The sequence below is a fragment of the Phyllostomus hastatus genome, unplaced genomic scaffold (genome assembly GCF_019186645.2).
Source record: "Phyllostomus hastatus isolate PE091 unplaced genomic scaffold, TTU_PhHast_1.1 phas_contig_65, whole genome shotgun sequence".
NCBI classification, from domain to species: Eukaryota; Metazoa; Chordata; class Mammalia; order Chiroptera; family Phyllostomidae; genus Phyllostomus; species Phyllostomus hastatus.
This window is the reverse complement of record NW_025333932.1, coordinates 591,244-612,257: the sequence shown is the minus strand read 5'-3', so window position 1 is coordinate 612,257 and position 21,014 is coordinate 591,244. Positions and strand designations below refer to the sequence as shown.

Below are 21,014 nucleotides of genomic sequence, written 5' to 3'. Positions count from 1 at the left end.
TATATTCTTTAAAAATTTTTTAAAAATTATTTTATTGTGTTCAAGTAGTTGTCTGCATATTCCCCCACCACTATTCCCCCACCCCAGCCATCTCCACCTCCCTCCCCTGCTTCCACTCCCCCACCATTGGTTTTGTCCATGTGTCCCTTACAGTTGTTCCTGAAAACAATTTCCTTCTTACCCCCCCATTATCCTCTCCCACCCCCCTCTGGTTACTGTCAGATTGTTCTTAATTTCAATGTCTCTGGTTATATTTTGCTTGCTTGTTTGTTTTGTTGATTAGGTTCCACTTAATGGTGACATCATATGGTATTTGTCCCTCGCCCCTGGCTTATTTCACTTAGCATAGTGTTCTCCAGTTGCATTCATGCTGTTGCAAAGGGTAGGAGCTCTTTTCCCTCTCCTCCCCTCCCCTCTTTTCTTTTTTCTTTTAAATACTTTTGATTTTTATTGTTATTTCCTTCTTTCTTTCTGCTGTGTACTATTCCATTGTGTAAATACACCTTAGTTTTTTGATCCATTCATTTACTCATGGGCATAGATTGCTTCCAGCACTTGGCTTTTGCAGTTTGTGCTGCTATGAACATTGGGGTGCATAGGTTTTTTTGGATTGGTGTTTTAGGGTTCTTAGCATATAATCCTGGCCGTGGAATTGCCAGGTCAAAAGGCAGATCCATTTTTACTTTTCTGAGGAAATTCCATGCTATTTTCCATAGTGGCCGCACCAGGCTGCAATCCCACCAACAGTGCACTAGGGTTTCCTTTTGTCCTCAACCTCTCCGACACTTGTTTATTGCTTTGTTTATGATGGCCATTGTGACTGGTGTGAAGTGGTATCTCATTGTGGTTTCAATTTGATTCTCTCTGATGGCTAGAGATGCTGAACGTCTTTTCATGTGTCTCTGGACACTTTGTATGTCCTCCTTGGAGAGGCGTCTGTTCAAGTCCTTTACCCATTTTTTAATTGGGTTGCTTGTCTTCCTAGAGTGGAGTCTTGCGAGTTCTTTATATATTTTGGAGATCAAAGCCATGTCTAAGCTATCATTGGCAAATATGTTTTCCCATATAGTTTGATCTCTTTTCATCTTAATGCTGTTTTGTTTAGCCATGCAGAAGCTTTTTAATTTGATGAGGTCCCAATTGTTTATTCCTTCCTTTATGTCCCTTGCTTAGGGGACATATTGGTGAAAATATTAGTGTGGAATCTCTGAGATTTTCTTGCCCATTTTCCTCTAGGACTTTTATGGTGTCACGACTTATACTTAAGTCTTTCATCCACCTTAAATTTATTTTTGTGTATGGTGTAAGTTGATGATCAAGTTTCATTTTTTTTGCATGGAGCTGTCTATCTCTCCCAACACCATTTGTTGAAGAGGCTATTTTCACTCCATTTTATGCTTCTTCCCCCTTTGTCAAATATTACTTGACCAGAGAGACTTGGGTTTATTTCTGGGCCCTCTATGCTGTTCCATTGGTCTGCATGTCTGTCCTTATGCAAGTACCAGGCTGTTTTCATTATGGTGGCCTTGTAATACAGTTTGATATCAGGTGCTGTGATCCCTCCTACCTTGTATTTCTTTCTCAAAATTGCTGAGCTATTTGGGGTCATCTGTGGTTCCATATAAATTTTTGAAATGTTCCATATCTGTGAAATATGCCATTGGTACTTCAATAGGGATTGCATTGAATTTATAAATTGCTTGGGTAGTATGAACATTTTGATGATGTTAATTCTTTCAATCCATGAGCATAGTACAAGCTTCCATTTGTTTGTGTCTTCCTTAATTTCTTTCTTCAGTGTTGTGTAGTTTTGTGAGTACAGGTCTTTTACCTCCTTGGTTAGGTTTATTCCTAGGTATTTTATTTTTCTTGTTGCTATATCAAATGGGATTTTTTTCCTGATTTCTGTTTCTGATATTGTTGGTGTACAAAAATGCCTTTGATTTCTGAATATTGACTTTGAACCCTGCTATTTTGCCAAATTCACTTACTAGGTTGAATAGTTTTTTGGTGGAGTCTGTGGGATTTTCTATCATGTCATCTGCAATGACAGTTCTGCTTTCTCCTTTCCAATTTGGATGCCTTCTATTTCTTTTTCTTGTCTGACTGCTATGCTTTGGACTTCCAATACTGTGTTGAATAGGAGTGGTTAAAGCAGACATCCTTTTCTTGTTCCTGATCTTAGTGGGAAAGCTCTGTTTTTGTCCATTGCGTATGATGTTGGCTGTAGGTCTCTTGTATATGGCCTTGATTATGTTGAGGAATGCTCCCTCTGTTCCCACTATGATGAGTGTTTTAATCATAAATGGGTGCTGTACCTTATCAAATATTTTTTCTGCATCCATTGATATGATCATGTGATTTTTGTTTATGTGATGTATTATGTTCATTGATTTGCAAATATCGTACCATCCTTGCATCCCTGAGGTGAATCCCACTTGGTTATGGTGTATGTATGATCTTTTTAATGTATTGCTGGATGCAGTTTGCCAATATTTTGTTGAAGATTTTAGTGTCTATGTTCATCAGCGGTATTGGCCTGAAGTTTTCTTTCTTTGTTGTGTCTTTATCTGGTTTTGGGATTAGGATGATGCTGGCTTCATAAAAACTTTGGGAGTCTTCCATCATCTTGGGTTTTTTTGAATAATCTATGAAGGATAGGGGTTACCTCTTACTTAAATACTTTGTAAAATTCTCCTGTGAAACTGTCCAGTCCAGGGCTTTTGTGTGTTGGGAGTTTTTTTTATTACTGCTTCAATTTTGTCAGCTGTTATTGATCTATTCACAGTTTCTGCCTCTTTTTCATTGAGTTTTAGAAGATTATATTTTTCCAGAAATTTGTCTATTTCACCTAGGTTTTCAGATTTTTTTTTTTTTTAAGATTTTATTTATTTATTTTTAGAGAGGGAAGGGAGGGAGATAGAGAGAGAGAAAGATCAGTGTGTGGTTGCTGGGGGTCATAGCCTGCAACCCAGGCATGTACCGTGACTGGGAATCGAACCTGCGACACTTTGGTTCGCAGCCTGCGCTCAATCCACTGAGCTATGCCAGCCAGGGCCGGTTTTCAGATTTCTTGGCATATAGTTCTTCATAGTGATTTCTTTCAATCCTTTGCATTTCTGTGGTATCAGTTGTAATCTCCCCTCTTTCATTTCGGATTGTGTTTATTTGGGTCCTCTCTCTTTTTTTCTTGATGAGCCTGCTTAGAGGCTTGTCGATTTTGTTTATCTTTTCAAAGAACCAGCTCCTGAATTTACCTGATCCTTAGAATTGTGCTTTTAGTCTCTCTGTCATTTAATTCTGCTCTTATCTTGGTTATTTTCTTCCTTGTATTTGCTCTGGGCTGTCTTTTTTGTTGTTTTTCGAGTTCTTACAGGTGTGGGGTTAGGTTGTTTACTTGAAATGTTTCTTTTAGAGGTAGGCCTGTATTGCTATGAACTTCCTTCTCAGGACTGCCCTCATTGTGTTTGGGGTTGTTGTGAGTTCATTTTCATTTGTTTCCAGAAACTTTTTGATTTGTTGCTTGATCTCATTCCTACACATTCATTGGTTAATAGCATGCTGTTCCGTTTCCATGACTTTGAGTTTTTTTGAATTTTCTTCCTTGAGATGGGTTTCTAATTTCAGTCCCTTGTGGTCAGAGAAAATGCTTGATATGATTTCAGTTTTCTTGAATTTTTTAAGGCTTGTTTTGTGTCCTATCATGTGGTCTATCTTTGAAAATGTTCAATGTGTATTTGAAAAGAATGTATATTTTGCTTCTTTGGGAAGAAAGACTCTATGTATATCAGTTAAATCCATTTGATCTAGACTCTCTATCAATTAAGTCCACATTGTTCAATGCTGCAGTATCTTTGTTGGTATTTTGTTTGGAAGATACATCCATTTTTGAGAGTGGGGTGTTAATATCCTCTCCTATAAATGTGTTGCTGTCAATATGTTGAAGTCCTCCAAGATTTTCCTAATGTATTTATGTGCTCCTAGGTTGGGTGCATATATATTTACAATGTTCATGTCTTCTTGATGGATTCTTCCCTTGAGTATTATGAAGTGACCTTCTGGGTCTCTTTTTGTGGCCCTTTGTTTGAAGTCTATTTTGTCTGATAGGAGTATTGCTGCCCCAGCCTTTCTTTCCTGTCCATTTGCTTGGAATATTTGTTTCCAACCCTTCACTTTCAGCCTGTGTACATCTTTTGTTCAAGGTGTGTTCTTGTAGGCAGCATATCTGTGGGTCATGATTTCTTATCCATTCAACTACTCTGTGTCTTTTGATTGGAGCATTTAATCCATTTATGTTTAAGTTTATTATCAATAGGTACTTATTCATTCCTATTTTTTTGTATCTGTGTTCCTCTCTGTCTCACTCTTTTTTTTTTTTTCTTAAAGCGGACACTTTTGTATCTCTTGCAGAACTGGTTTGGAGGAGGTGTATTCTTTGAGGCTTCTTTTGTCTGAGAACTCCTAATTTAGCCTTCCATTTTAATTGAGAGTCTTGCTGGATAGAGTCGTCTTGGTTGCAGTACTTTTATTTTTCATGAGTTGGATTATTTCTTGCCATTCCCCTCTATCTTGGAGCATCATCATTGAGAAGTCTGCTGCTAACCTTATTGTTGCTCCCTTGTATATTATTTTCTGTTTCTCCCTTGCTGCCTTTAATATTCTCTCTTTGTCTTGGAATTTTGCCATTTTAATTATATGTCTTGAGGTGGGCCTCTTTGGGTTCCTCTTGATTGGGACTCTCTGTGCTTCCTGGATTTGTGTGACTTTTTCTCTCATCATATTAGGGAAGTTTTCCATCATTACTTTTTCAAACAGGTTTTCTATCCCATGCTCATCTTCTTCTGGTATCCCTACTACGCAGATATAATTACATTTCATTGTCATGCAGTTCCCTTAACACCTCTTCATTCTTTCTGAGTCTTTTTTCCTTTTATTGCTCTTTCTGGGTGTTTTTTTCTCTTTGATCTCCAGCTTTTTTATTTTATCCTCTGGTTCATTTAGCCTGCTATTGATTCCATCTATTGTGTTATTCAGTTTAGAGATTGTATTCTTCACTTCCTCTTGGCACTTCTTGATAGTTTATTTTTCCTTTTTCATGCTGATATAGTTTGCAGTGAGTTCATCATAGTTTCCCTGTAGATTTTGGTAATTCTCTGTGAGCTCATTGAGATTCCTTGTAACCATTGCTTTGAATTCAGTATCTGGTAGTTGACCTCTCTCTATTCCATTTAGCCTTCTTTCTGAGGCTTCCTCCTTTCCTTACATTTGGGGTTTGTTTCTTTGTGTTCCCATTATTTGTGAGACTCTTCTTGTCAACCTCTGCTTCTTAAATTTATCTGTCTGATTCTCTAGGTCTGTAGTGTGGACTTCTATGGTAGGAAACCTATGAGATTCAGTGGGGCAATATCCTTGATCTCCTGAACTTGCTGCTCTTGGGCTGTTTACGTTGGCTCTCTGTATGTCTTTTGGTTTTGATTGCTTTTGGGTCTTTCTTTGGTGGGTCCTTCCCTCCAGCTGGTTGACTGAGAGTCACTCTACCTACCATGCTATTGTGCAGGTGCAGACAGGTTGTGGCGAAGCTGGTTCTCCTGTCTGTCTAAGGTTATAAGCCTTCTCTCTCGCTACTGTTCAGTTTTTTGTTCTGGGTAATTTCTCTCCAGTTTAGTTGTAATTCCAGATTGGCCCTGGGAGGAGGTTAGTGTGGCTTCCACTCTTCTACCATCTTCCTTTATTATCTTCTGGTAGTTCCTTTGTTGGTGGGTTCTCTCTTCTACCAGGTGTATTGGTGTTTGCAGCTCCCACCTACTGTTGTATGTGATCAGTTGCAGGGGGAAGGGAAATTGGTTTAAGTCAGTTACAGAGTATTCTGTGGGATTTAAAGTACAAATCATAGAGAAGAGATAGGAGATCCTTTGGATAAGTATAGTGTTAACTGATATTTCACCCAACTATCCATGTTTTAGAAAGGGTGGAAAAAAGATAAGTCTCTTGTTAGAGGGAGGGATGGATTGTGAGTTGAATCCAGAAATCAGTGAGCTTGTGGGAGGTCAGATTATGAGATATAGTGAGAGTAAAGGAGAGAAAATAAGTGTAGTGTGCAAGAGAATAGAGTTAACCACAACAGAGTTAACCAATAACATTCCAGAAGACAGTGAACTAGGCCTAATTGGAAGGGGTGCTGTGCAGTATTTGTAACTATATGGAACAACAGTTTTTTACACTAATACTGGAACAACAATCATATGACAGAACCTATGTGATCTGAATAACAAGAATAGGAAGTACACAGCCTAGAGTAGTGTGCTATTGGAACACAAGTGAAGTGAAAGAAGGAAAATTAAAAATACACTATGAAAGAGAAAACAAGGAAAACCAAACAATACAATTAAATAAAATGAAGAAAACTAAACAGAAAGAAGAAAAATTTAAAAAATGCTAATAAAATAAAAGTAAAAATAATGAAAAGATAGTAATATGAATAAACAATAGCTTGCAGGGTCTCTGGAATAGCAAAGTGAAATTTGTCTCACTGTCTCAGTTGTTGGGATGAACCTTCTTTAGGTCTGATTCTGGTCTTTTGAGAGCTCCAGGTCTTATTGTGTCACTTGTGGAGAAAAAAAAGGGAAGGAAGAAAATAAAAGCCTCCTGCTGGCTTTAAATTGCCAAGTGAGTTCTGCAGGTCTTCTGGCTGCAGCAGGCTGAGGGGAGTTGGGTTTCACTTTTCTTTCTTCCTATGGTTTTGCGCTGACAGGGGCTAGGTCTAGGCTCACTCTTCACAGTTGCCCAGCCTCCAGCCCAGTTCCTCAGTCTGCTGCTGGGCCCCCAGTGCCCTTCTGCACTAGGCCTATGCCTTCAGTCCACCAGTTGTGCTGTCCTTGAGATGCACCAATCAGGGGCAACTCACATACCATCTTCTCACTCTTTGCTGCCTTAGGTGCTAGGGACTCTGAAAGTCTCTTCAGGGTAGTTTAGCTCCCTCACTGATTTGAATTTTTCTGGGGATTGCTGACTCCCTGAGCCCTGCTGGTCTCCTCTGTGGGGCGCCTCCTCCTTCCTCTTAGTGTGCCAGTCCGGTCCTGCAGGGCAGGAGCACTGCTGTGTCTGCAGCAGCAGGTTTGGGTGTGTGCCTCTGGGATATCAGTTGTGGGCTAGTGGCCTCTGCTGCCGAGGCAGTGGAGAGAGGGTTGGGCTTGTGTTGATGGGACTGCGGGATGATGGGGCAGGTGTCCTCCACTGCCAGCCTGGGGAAGGTAGAGGCATGGTTGTGGTTGTGGTGGCAGGGACAGCTGTGGCTGAGGCTCTGACTACTGCAGGGGTGTAGCCAGGGAGGCATAGGTGGCTGCTGCAGGAGAATTTCCTAAACAGCCACTGGGAGCCTTTTTTTTTTTGTTTGAACAAATTCCTTCTGTTCAAGCCTGCCACTCCTAAAAAGCACCCGGCCTCTCACACAGCCCCTTTCCAACCAGACTGGGGACTGTCAGGGTCAGGGTTGTCATGGACCCACTATTCTCCCTTCTCCAGGTGTCACCTGGATCCTCAATTTCTTTGGTAATGAGAAATCCCGTGTCCACAGTTTGGGCAGGAAAACACCGTCCCTGTGTGTCTGCCACTTCGTCTTTATTCCCCCCAATAACTTCAAGCATCCAGGTCCATCCTGTTGCTGCTCAAACCTCCCTTTTGGCAGGGTAGGGATCCATTGACCTGGCTCATTCCCAAGAATCTTGTGACAGGCCTAACAGGTGCTGGGCCTGGTGCTGCACCTGCCCTGGTCTCTGCACTTGTCCCAGGGACCTTATTGTCCCAAAATACTCTCCTTACCATCTGCTTTTTCAATGTCCTCTGCAATCTTGGCCTCCAGCCTTCATATATGCTGGGATACCATTGGCTGTTCACTCTGTTCCTCAGAAGATTGGCTAGGTGTTCTACCTGTGTGCAGGGGGAAGTGGACTCCACTCCCACCTATCTTGCTACCATCTTCCAGCTCATGTTTTTCAAAGTCTGTGCTCATAGGAAACTAAACACTATATATAGGAGTTGATGAGCTTTTCTAAGCAACCGCCTTTTTTCAGTTAACCTTCATTTTCTTCTGAGCTTTTATTTTGTTTGCACTGCAGCTTTTCACAGTGGAGACCGCCATCTTCTCCTGCTCCCCCATGCAGCCCAGTTTCCAGTTTTTATAAGTTCTGTTATGCCTATTAAAAAAAGTTTATCAGTTCTTCTGTAATAATGATTTAAGATCCCTTTTAAAAATAAATAAGGCTAGTGATAATTAGCTTTGTAAATTATTTACTCTACATGAAAGAATTATTGACTTTTCATGTTGAATTTAGAAATTATAAAAATATATCTATTTACATAAAGTTAATTGGATGATGGATGCAATTGAAAGATTTTTCTCTGTTTTAGACTTAGGATATTACTATTAAGCATACTAGCTTACTTGTTATACTGACTGGGCTTTTATTCAAGTAAATTACTACATTATTCAAACAGGACATTCTGATCAGTTTACCCAGTAAATCCTGGTTATTCTGAATTACCATTCAGTATTAAATGGCTACTTGAAAAAGAGTCCAGGTATGTCTTGTCATGGTGGTTGTCCACTGGCTAATTGAATAATGAAGGAACTTGATAACATAGTGAATAATTGTTTAATTAAAGTACATTGATTGCAGTTGTTATATGTACAGAGATTTCTATTTTTAATCTATAGTGGGTTAATTCAACCTAAGAATTCTCTTCACTGTTCGCAATCACATTGTAAAATATTGTACAGATATATGTTTCTGCTTTTGTAATGCAATGTAGTTTATAATATTTATAATGTAATAGTATTAGAATGTACTATTTTATATTGTTAAAGTAACATACTTTAACATAAATTTATGTTAATGTATCTAGTGGCCTGGCAAATACAGTATTTTAAGTGGCATGGTAGAAGTTCTGCTAGATTATCAGATTTTACATTTATGTATACATATGTTAGAGTACAGATTTCTGAAGTAAGTATCCCTTTTAATATCTCATGATAAGCATTCAAATTTGTCAGGGGTCCTGGGCCTTAGTACTCTGAAAAAATTTCACATGATTTATAAATCTTATTCAAGATGTTTAAACTTTGTTTAGTGGTGGTTTGTACTAAGGATAGCCAGTCTTTGTAGTTAAATCATCAGTGAAGATATTTTAATTAACTTGGAGGATCTCTTAGATTCTTATAAACTCTGAATTCTTTAAAAATTTTTATAGCTCATTTGATGAGTACAGTTCAGAACTTAAATCTGGAAGATTGGAATGGAGCCCTGTACACAAATCTGAGAAATTTTGGAGAGAAAATGCTGTGAGGTTAAATGAGAAGAATTATGAGCTCTTGAAGTAAGTTTTAAATTCCAGTTTACACTCTAATACCTGTTGTTCTACATCTTCATAAACATGTTTTTGTTACTCTTTAAATGTTAGATATTCTGTGGTTTTAATTTGTATTTTCTTATCCATTAATGTGGTTGAATACCTTTTAATATAGGTGATTTGTATTGTATATGTTTTTCCTAGAAGTGCCTGTTAAAAATTTTTTTTTCATGTTATTGGGTTGGCCAAAAGGTTTGTCTAGTTTTTTTCTGTACAATGGCTCTGGAAGCGCTTAGGTGTCTTTAACTTCACTCAAAACAATTTTGTTAGATTGTATTGTGACAGCTGTCATATCAGCATGCCTTTTTAAAAAACTTATTAAAATTGGTGAATTTTCGTGTAGCCATTTTAATACTGAAGATGGAAGAAAAACAACACTTTAAGCATATTATGCTCATTTATTTCAAGAAAGGTAAAAACACAAATGAAATGCAAAGAAAAGATTTGTGCAGTGTATGGAGAATGTGCTGTGACTGATTGATGTGTCAGAAGTGGTTTGTGAGTTTCTTGTTTCTATTGACATTTTGATGAAATAAATCTTTGCTCTGGAGCTGTCTTATGCATTGGAAGATATTTAGCAGCACCCTTGGCCTCTACCCACTGGAAGCCAATAGTGGGAGATGGGTGACATTCTCAAAATATCCAAATCAGTAAAGTTATTGGTGAAAATAAAAAATGTGTCTCATTTTATGAAGAAAACTAAATGAATTTTTTAGTCAACCCATTGTAAGAGTTCTGTGTGTATTCTGAACATGAGTTCTTTGTACAGTGAAACCTCAGTTTTCAACTTAATTCATTCTGGAAGACTGAGATGTGATTTGTTCAAAAACTGAATCGTTATTTTCCCATTAAAAATAAGATCAATTTAATTAAGTCATTCCAGACACCCAAATGATTTCCCATTTTAACTTTTTTTTATACATAGTGCGTGTCTAATGTACTATTGAATCTATAAATAAACACTTTAAAAAACAAAAAGGATGTTAAATATAAATGGAAACTTAACAAAAAGGAAATAAAACGTGTGTGAAAATTGACATACACACTAGAACTTACCCTTAATGTTGAGAGCTATTGATGACTGAATATGGAGAGGAGGAATGGAGAGATATTATTGTTTGAAAGAGGTGTACCCCTCCATAAAAATGTCAAGTAGCTCTTCTTCTTAGGTTCTTTTTTGTCTCTTTGCTCCACTAGATCTTGCTTCAGGCTCACTGGGCCTCTGTCTCACTAAAAACCTATCCAATGATGTTTGTTTTTGTCTGCATTTTAACACTTGCCCAAAGTGAAATACTGCATTGTCATTAAACAAGTTTATTACATGGATCATTACTTCTTTATCAGGGTTATATTTCTTAGTAAAAATTTGTATTTCTGCCCATTTCCCAAGCATTCCCTTGATTAGTGAAATAGGAATATTTTCTCTGCCCCCCTCCCCTGAAGAGAACTTTTCAGCTGCTGTCTGTTGCTCTTTTCTCTGAAGGTGTTGGAGTTCCTTGGGGGTGAGCTTAGTGTGGTAGTCCTCCATTAACTCTTCCACATCATCATCATCATCCACCTCCAAGCCTATGGACTTGTCCAGAGACAAAGTATCCTCCAAAACAGACACAGGTTCACCATCAAAGCCCTCAAAATCTCTTTTAGCAACTAACTCAGGCCACAGTTTCTTCCAGAATGATTGCATGGTACTGGAAGACACTTCCCCCTATTCTTTGTCTATGATCCTCAAGAAGTGAGGATATTAAAATGTAGCTTCCAGAACTCCCTGAAGGTTAAGCTGGTTTTGCTACCAAACTAGTGGGGTCCCACTGCGTGCCCCCCATAGACAATAACTTTGGAGACAGAGTCCACTTTGAAAGGAAAATAAAATTTTTATTTACTTATAGATAGTACACAGATTCCTTGATGCCCTCAGCCCCTGCCACAGAAGAAGTGAGGAGGCTGCTGGTGGGTGGCTGCCACAGCTTTGCATATGGGGGAGTAGGGAGGGACTTGTCACCTGGCCATGCTGCCTCCCAGGATCTGCCTTCCAGGACCTGCTAGTCCAAATCTCCTCTCACCTCCCTGTTACAATCTCCCCTTTAGCATTCTAGACATTTGTAATCTTCAAGGGCATATGGATAAAGGTGTGTCATTCTTCTTTAACTACTTCCTGCTGGCCAAGGAGCATAGTCCTATTTATTCCCTGGTGCAGAGGTCCCTAACAAAGGGGTTCTGGAGTGGAGGGGAGACTTCACACAAGGAAGAAGTATTTTGCCAAGTCCAGGTCAGTTGGTTGTACCTGGAAAGCAGTATGCACATCTCAAGGATGGCGTTACTGAATGAATTGGTACCCTGTCACGTTCTGGAGGCGACAAATTTGTCAAGAGGGTTAGAAGGCACAATCAAAAACTAAATAACAAAGGTAGGGACTGACTCTGCAGTGTCCCTGATTAAGAAAAAATTGGCTTCCTTTGAGGAAGGTATGCAAGGTGTGTCACCTGTCTGAAGCGTTACTGCCTACTATACTGAACTTAGGCTTAGGGGCATATCCTGAGATTCCCCCCTTTAACACTTCTGGACCCTTTTCATCCAAGGCAGAAAAGAAAGCAATTTTAAAGGAAAACTGATAGGCTGCTCCATACTTCACCAATTCAACCATTTAGTTCAGCCAAACCCTTGAGTACCAGGAGGCGGCAATGTAGGTGGACTTCTCAAGTGGAGCCTATACCACTTCTGAGTCCATAAGACTGTCTTTTGAGAATATGTTCAGTTGCAAGGCATTTGCTGAAATGATACTAATTAGTAACAACTTGATATCATCTGGTTAAATCAGATCAACTTTCAAATGAAAACAAACTTTGAAGACAGTTAACTGCACTAGAATCTGATGTTCATGACTGAGCATTGTGATTTTCTTTAAAACCTGATTCCTTTCCCCAAGATCACCCTCACTGTCCTCAAAAAGACTGCAGGTTTTCAGTTTTGCCTCAGCATTTGCATGAAAACAAGAGCAGCATTGAACATACAGGTGTTTTTAAGTCTGCTTTACTGAAATTTCCACAAGGAACTTTTAGATTGATCCTTAGACAGCCGTTCAGGGCATAGGAGCTAAGTTGTACAGTGCCATCGGTCTTTGCCTGCAGTACCCGTATTTCTCAAGTTCTTGAGGTTCCCATTATATCTTAAGGTTCCTCCTTGCCATCTTTCATGAAGGCAACCTTTGTTCTTTCCCTGGAAAGACTGCCATGAACCACAAGACCAAACATGATACCACACTACTTCTCCAGTGGGCTTTTGTTAGTTTTCAAAGTCAATCTTAGTTCCTCAAGGCCTTCTGGTAACAACCAGAGCCCAGGCATGCCTCCTTCAGGCAAGACATTCCAGTCAAAGCCTTGGTTATTAAAACTGGTCTTACTGGTTTTATGCAAAGGAAATTTTGTATCATTACTCATTAAGAATTCCAAACTCTAGAGGGATCAGGTAGGGATAAAAATACAAAGCAAAAAGGAATATCCTTGTCTTTCCATTATCCACCAAAATTGCATTTTCACACTTTGTCTTTCATTACTTGACTTCCTAACCTAATGTAAAGTTTTAATCCTTAGGAGCCTCAATTTCTTTTCAAAACTGAAAAAAACAAATATCCAAAGCAAATATAGAATTCACCCCACCCACAAAAAATACTAAGAGGGGACTAAAACTAGCCTAAGAATCTTGATCTTGTCTCCCACCAACATGTCACACTAACTGGTTACACAGATGACCTTGCTCAGGTCCCCAGTGGCACGAAGACCCAAATGGCAGAGATGTGTTCTCACCCCAGCTGGATTGGCATGAAGCCCCAGTGATAGAGGCATTTTCTCACCAGTGCATCCATGGGTCTGCTGGCAGACCTCTAATAGCAGAGACTAATAGCAGAGGCATGCTCTCTCACCCCAGCCGGCTCTAACTAGCAAGAGACAACCTTTCTAACATCCAAACAGCAGAAAATCCCAAATTGCAGAGACTGAATTACTGAATTGTAGAGACTCAATTACTGAAAATGACCTTTATGAGGTCCAATGATGGCACGAAGCCCCAAACAGCAGAGACAGAGGATTCCCAGTGTGAACAAAACAGTTAAGTTCCCCAAGTCCCCAAAAGATTAGAAAGCAAGAAACAAAACCAAACCTAAAGCAAAGAATAACTCAACTCAAGCACTGAGGTTTCCTGCCTTTCGAAAAAAAAAAATTTCATACCCAGTGGCCTCTACAACCTTCACAAACCTTTTTTTTTCCTTATATGCCTTAAACTTTCCACACACCTTCTGCAACTTTCATAGACCTTCTTACTCACTCAAACATAACCATAACACACTTTCAGTGCTTGTTCTTTTTAATGATGGAACAGACCACACTCAAACTCAGTATTTGGCAGCTAAAAATTCTTAAATCTGCAAACACGTAAATAAAAGACCATTATCACTTTGCATGGGGGCCTGCTCTTTCTTTCGAAAGAGAAATTTCAAATCTTCCAGAATGCAAGTCCAGCTTTCCTTTTCAGCATCAGCTACAGTAGCCGGGTCTGAATTCTCAGGCGGCGCCTATTTTATTCATGTATGGTGGATCCAAGGCCTAATTCTCTCAAGCTTCAGAGAAGAATGTGTTGTCAGTAGATTGTCATAGGGACCACTGCTTGTCAGATGGGTAGATGGACCTGCAGGGAGCAAACTTGTGCAGAATGGTTAGTGTTTGCCCTAAATGTTGTACATATTGCCTAATTTTTCATTCACGCTCCTTATCTGGGGCAGGGTTGTAGGGGGCGTTCCCAGAACCAAGATGTGGATGGATCTCCAATAAACTGTTTCAAAAGGGCTTAAGACCACTTCTGGGTGGTACCCTAATGATGCAGATCCTGGCCTGTAGGATCTGTGTGTGTTGTGGCTGCTAGTGAACAAATACACACAGACTACAGAAGTCCTGTGGGGAAAAAGGGATGGGGTAGCAGCTCCCTAAATGAGAGAGAGGGCGACAGGGTCAGAGGCCCCCAGCCCCTGCCTGGACAAGCTCTTACTGCTTTTCTGGGTACATTACATGAAGGGTAGTCCTCATTTACTATGCACAGTTTTGCTGCAGGTGATTACCTTTTACAGATAGCAAAGGAAAGAATGTTGCTAATTACTTTAAAGAGGGATGTTGCAGACCAAGGGGAAAAATGGTTGGACTGGTTACACTCCATACTTGGGAGGTATAGCACAGACTTTAGGAAGTTGCAGTAAGCACTTCCTTCCTCAATTCAAGGTGAGGGAGTTTTAGCAAAAGCAAGTCTCATAGTAGTCTAGGTACAATGCAGGCCTAATTCCCCACAGGAAAACCTCTCCATGGGTGTGGTCCTGCATGTCACTCACTCCCCACTGGCTTTCCACGTGGGTCCTGAGCTACATTTCCACACCATGGAAAGCGGTTTCCTACACCCTAATCCAGAGAAAGCAATGAAACATGCCTGATCTCATTTCAAATGTGTATTTTTGCCAGGGCACTCTTCATTGTGTGAATCATTTTATCAGTGCTTCCCATAGATTCAAGGTCTGCAAGATGCATGTAATTTCCATTTTATTTGCAGTACCTGTCTAACTTTCTGGGAGATCTCTGAAGTGAATGATGGTCCGTTGTCATTTTGAATACTGTGAAAAAGTCCTAACCTAGGAATTATTTCTTTAAATAGAAGTTTGGCCTCCACGATTGCTTTCTCAGTTCTAGAGGGGTATGCCTCTACCCATCCAGAAAAAGTGTCCACAAAAAACTAATAAAAATTTGAAATTCCCTCTGGTTTTAGGCATTTGCAAAAAGTTTACTTGCTGGTTCTGTAATGCATGTAACCCTTTATATTGTACTCCCCTTTTTGCTGGGGTGCGTTCTCTGTTAGGATTGTTTTTGGCACATGTCTGACAGGCTTGGGTAATCCTCTGAACAGTCCTTTGCAGATGGGGGCCCTTCAGTTGTGGCCTAATGAGGTCCATCAAAGCATCCCTTCCATAATGGATCCCTTCATGTAGGTGTTTGAGGATGAGATACACCAGAGCCTTGGGAAGTAAGATCATTCCATAGATGTTGACCTTCCATATGGAAGTGGGATCATCGGTAGTGAATTCCCATTGACGGGCCCATTACTCATCTTGTTTTATGTAATGAAGTTTAAATATTGACAAGTCCAAGTAGGGGATCAAAATCCCTAAGTGTGGCAGCCGCCTAGCTGCTCATCTTGATGCTTTATCAACAGTTTTGTTTCTGTGGTTCATTTGCAAACCATCCCTTTGGTGCCCTGGGCAGTGCATTAAGGCAAACTGGTCTGGTAGATTCACTGCCTCTAGCAATTTTAAGATCTTTTCTGCATTTTTAACATCCTTGTTCCCCAAAGTTAAGCATCTTCTCTCCTTCCATATTGTTTCATGGGCATGGAGTACAACGAAGCCTTATTTGGAGTCTGTAAATATTGTTAATATGATTTACATGGAATTTGGAATATGCATGTGTATTTGTAAATGTTCATTCCTTTCTTCTCTATTATTTGGAAATGCACATTTCCCAGTTAGTTTAGAAGAAGGTGTGGAATTACTTTATAATGAAATGTTTCTGGATTGACAACAGATTCTTTATCAGTGTTTCCTGTTGTTTATAGAGTTTAGCTATTTGACAGGCTGAGATGGTAATAGAAAAAGTTAGGTGGAGAAACCTTGAGCCGCAGTCTTAGGTGATGCTCCAGAAACTGAATAAGCAAGCTTTATAGATTCATACAGCTTTTGAACAAGGCAGACTTTTATTACTTTTTTAAAAAAGATTTTATTCATTTTTAGACGGAAGAGAAGGAAGGGAGAAAGAGAGGGAGGGAAACATCAGTGTGTAGTTGCCTCTCACATGTCCCCTACTGGGCAACTGGCCCAAAACCCAGGCATGTGCCCTGACTAGGCATTGAACCGATGACCCTTTGGTTCGCAGGCTGGCACTCACTCCACTGAACCATGCCTGCCAGGGTGGATTTTATTACTTTTAAGTATCTGCTTTAATAAAAATGGTATGAGCCAAGATGATTGTAATTCAAGTTGTTTTCCAGTAAAGGTTTTAAGAAATAAGATTTATATTTTGTAAATGAATAGTTTGTATGTGAATGGACAGCAAAATGGTTTCAAACTTTTTCTCATAAATATTTTAAACTTAAAATTTCAACTTAATTTAAAATTAGCAATATAAGGGAAAGCAACATCTTGAGGGTCTTGGTAAAATTAGGTAACTTGAAAGAAAAGTGTGTGTGTGTTACTAGATCTTTGTATTCTAAGTTATATCTCCAGCCTGAGCCAAGTCATTCAAGCACCCCTGAAGGCTTACATAACTAAAGTGAAAGGGTTTCTTAATTGTTGTTCTACTTCCAACTCCTCCCCTGTGATAACCAAAATTAATAGGTATGATAGTCTCCAGTTTTCTTTTGTTCAAAGGCATTCCTGTACTGCATTTTTATATAATTATTTATACATGTCACCATGCTAAATGTATTAGTCTGTGACTTTTTTTTTCCCACTTACTATGACTTGGGGTCTCTCTCTTTTTTTAATTTGTCCGTTTTAATTTTACTGAGCCTCCATTTACCTCTCTGTAGAAAAAACTAATAATCTTAATAGTAGGGATTTGGTAAAAGGGTGGATGTTAAACTACTTTGTACACAAAATTATCATTGTTGCAGAGGAAAAAGCAGGCAAGAAGAAATGGAGGAAAAAAGCATAATGGTCTCTACTCTGGTCTTTTCTCTTAAGTCATTTATTTAAGATAGTATACATAGACATTTTTCTGGAAATATGAAAATATTTCTGTAGGATTGATTCTTAGAATAGAATTGCTGGATCAGAGGTCTGTGTATTTTTAATTCCATTAGGAGCTGTCAGAATTGTTTTTCCCATTCAGCATACCATTTTATACTTCATTTATTCATTTTTTTCATCAGGTATTTGTTAAATACCTATTGTGTGGTTATTAGTGTTTTAGGTGTTACAGATACAATGGCAAATAAAACAAAGTTATAATTCTCATTACACTTACATTATATTTGGGAGAGAAAGACTAAACAAGTACTCAAGCAAATATATAATGGCAGGTAGTGACTAGTATTGTGAGAAAAATAAATTAGGAAGAGTAGATAGAAAATGATGAGGAAGATAGTGTCTTAGGACAATTTGAGGCTCTTAAATTAGAGTTGACATTTGAGATGAGAACTGAATGAAAGGCATTTTCTCAGTATTCTGCCAGGTTCTCTGAGCTAATTCTATCATAGGTGTCCAGCCCATGACTTGCGGCCCAGGATGGCTATGAATGAGGCCAAATACAAAATTGTAAATGTACTTAAAACTTTTGTTTGCTCAAGCTTTCATTTATAATGGAAGAGCAGATAAAGTGCTTCTCAGATAAGGCCAAGTTAAAGTTCATCATCACCAAGCTCTTATTATATGATATGTTAAAGGGACCTACCTAAGAAATAAAAGGATATCAAAACTATGAACAGTAAAAAGACAGCAAACTCACAGTTATTATTAACAACCATACCTAAAACAAAAGCAAACTAAGCAAACAACTAGAACAGGAACTGAACCACAGAAATGGAGATCACATGGAGGGTTAGCAACAGGGGAGTGAGAGGAGGAGAGAGGGGGAAAAGGTACTGAGAATAAGTAGCATAGATGGTAGGTAGAAAATAGACAGGGGGAGGGCAAGAATAGTATGGGAAATGTAGAAGCCAAAGAACTTATAACACATGGACATGAACTAAAGGGGGGAATGTGGGTGGGAGGGGGTGTGCAGGGTGGAGGGGAATGAAGGGGGGGAAATGGGACAACTGTAATAGCATAATCAATAACATATTAAAAAAATAAAAAATATTAAAAACAAAAACTTTTTTTCCTCAATTTTGGTTAGTGTTTGTGTATTTAATGTGTGGCCCAAGACAACTCCTCTTCTTCCAGTATGACCCAGAGATGACAAAAGGTTGGACATTCCTGAGTTTAAAGAGTTTACATATGAAGTCTGTCCAGAAAAAATCCAACTATAGTTAATATAAAGAGATTGGTTTGTGTGACATTGATCTAATCTGGTAGTCAAGGAGAGTAGAATGGAATGTGCATGCGTGAGCATGATGACTCAGTGATGAGTACAGCAAAGATCTGCATCAGATTTTGTGTTAAGCTTAAACATTCCTCCATAGAAACTATTCAGATGACTCAGAAGGTCACAGCTATGCGCAACTCGTGATTACAGCTTTATCTTGACAGCACACCTCCTCATGCATCATATCTTGTGCACAGTTTTTTGGTGAAACATCAAATCACCCAGGTGATTCAGCCCCCTTTCAGCCCAGATTTGGTGCCCTGTGACTTCTGGCTTTTCCCCAAATTGAAATCACCTTTGAAAGGGAAGAGATTTCAGATTATTGATGAGATTCAGGAAAATATGGTGGGGTAGCTGATGGTGATTGGGAGAACTGTGTGAGATCCCAAGATGTCTACTTTGAAGGGGACTGAGGTGTCATCGTCCTATGTACAATGTTGCTTGTGTCTTTAATAAATGTTTCTATTTTTCATATTGTGTGGCTGGATACTTTCTGGACAGACCTCGTATCTATCTGAGTGGAGTTGTCTTAAGAGAACAGGAGAAGCAGTCCCTGATATTTTGGGAATTGTGCATGGTATGCATTGTGAATCTGAAATTAACCTATTATATGTGTATCAAAGTTTGAAAACTGCTAACTTGTGTGTAACATTATGTGTTATGTATTATGTGTCATAGTGAAATTTATAGAAAATATGATTATATTTATAAACATCTATTTTCAGGAAGCTTTCTGTGTTATACCTATGCTCTTTTGTGCTGTATAGAAAAATAAAAAATTGATCTCTTCTTGGATTACATTTATTTCAGAATTTTGACAAAACTTCTGGAGGTATCAGATGATCCACAAGTCTTAGCTGTTGCTGCTCATGATGTTGGAGAATATGTGCGGCATTATCCAAGAGGAAAACGGTAAGAGACAAGCCATTAATTTCATTTGGATTGTCTGAAACACTCAACATAGACTCCTAACAAATGTACCCATCTGAAATAGAGTAGTTTAGCAGAGAAACTAATGGAGTACATGAAATCAAGATGACCATAATACTGGAAATTACGATAAACCTAATTAAAATGGGTAGTATAAAAATATAAGTATCACCTGACTAATACTATAGTGTAGTAGCCAACACAGATCACATTAGAAATTTCATGTTCAGGATTTCCTTTGGTTTGTGTGATTGATTGATTGATTGATTGATTGTAAGGTTCAACACAGATCACATTAGAAATTTCATGTTCAGGATTTCCTTTGGTTTGCGTGATTATAAGGTTCTTAGAATGGTGCCTAGCATATTGGAGGCCCTTGGGGCATCCCTTTGAGGCAGGTATTTGTCCTGAACCCAGGTCGGATGTATCATCACCTGTCTCACTTCAGGGCTTATAACTCTAATTGGATTATCTTGTGTCTTGTGAAGCATTTGATTGATGATCAGTTGATTTTCAAGTGTCAACCAAAGAAAGAACAGTCTTTTTATTTAAAATTAAAAAATATATTTTTTCTTTCTTTATTTGTTATTTATTGAGGTGACACTGGTTAATAAAATTACACGTTTCAGGTGTACAATTCTACAACACATTATCTATACACTGTATTGTGTGTTCACCACCCCAAGTCAAGTTTCCATTCATCACCATTTATGCACTCTTTATCCTCTCCTACCTCCCTTCATCTCTCCACTCCCGATGAGTCTTTTCTTTTTTGCTCAATCTCTCCATCACCCCTACTCAGTATCCCCAGCCCACCAAAAACTGTCAGCCTGCTCTCTGTCTATGATGCTGTCTCTATTTGTTGCATTAGATTCTGCATATGAATAAAATCATTTGGTACTTGTCTTTCACTTATTGGCTTATTTCAGGTGGCATAATGCTCTCCAGATTTATCCATGCTATTGCAAAGGGTAAGAATATCCTTTTTTACAACCAAGAAGTGTTCCTTTGTGTGAATGTACCATAGCATTTTTATCCACTCATCTACTGATAGATACTTGGGCTATTTCCAGATATTGGCTCTGGTAAATAATGCTGCAGTGAACATAGGGGTACATATGTTCTTTTGAATTAATGTTTCAAGTTACTTCGGATAAACTTATGGAAGTGAAATCATGGGTCATAAGGCAGTTCCATTTTTAATTTTTTGAGATAACTCCATATTGCTTTTTTCAGTGGCTGCACCCATCTGCATTTCCATCAACCGTGCACAAAGGTTCTCTTTTCTCCATATCTTTGCCAACACTTATTGTTTGTTGATTTATTGATGATAGCCATGTAACAATGTGAGGTGATATTCTCATTGTAGTTTTAATTTGCATTTCTCTGATAGCTAGTTGAATATGATTGTCCTCTTTGGAGAAGAGTCTCTTCAGGTCTTTTGCCCATTTTTTAATTGGATCGTTTGCTTTTTTGATATTGAGTTGTGTAAGTTCTTTATAAATTTGGGACATTTACCCCTTATCAGATATATCATTGCAAATATCTTCTCCCATTCAGCAGGCTATCTTT

General features: G+C 38.8%; 1 protein-coding gene across 3 annotated transcripts in view; it reads left to right on the top strand.

Moving 5' to 3' along the window:
* Nucleotides 1-21,014, top strand: part of ATP6V1H (ATPase H+ transporting V1 subunit H) — a 127,832-nt gene that overhangs the window by 61,772 nt on the left and 45,046 nt on the right. For all 3 annotated transcript variants that reach the window (XM_045849491.1, XM_045849489.1, XM_045849490.1), the window contains 2 exons: nt 9,247-9,372; nt 19,323-19,424. In XM_045849491.1, the coding sequence (XP_045705447.1) occupies nt 9,247-9,372; nt 19,323-19,424 (228 nt within the window). The remainder of the gene's footprint in view (nt 1-9,246; nt 9,373-19,322; nt 19,425-21,014) is intronic.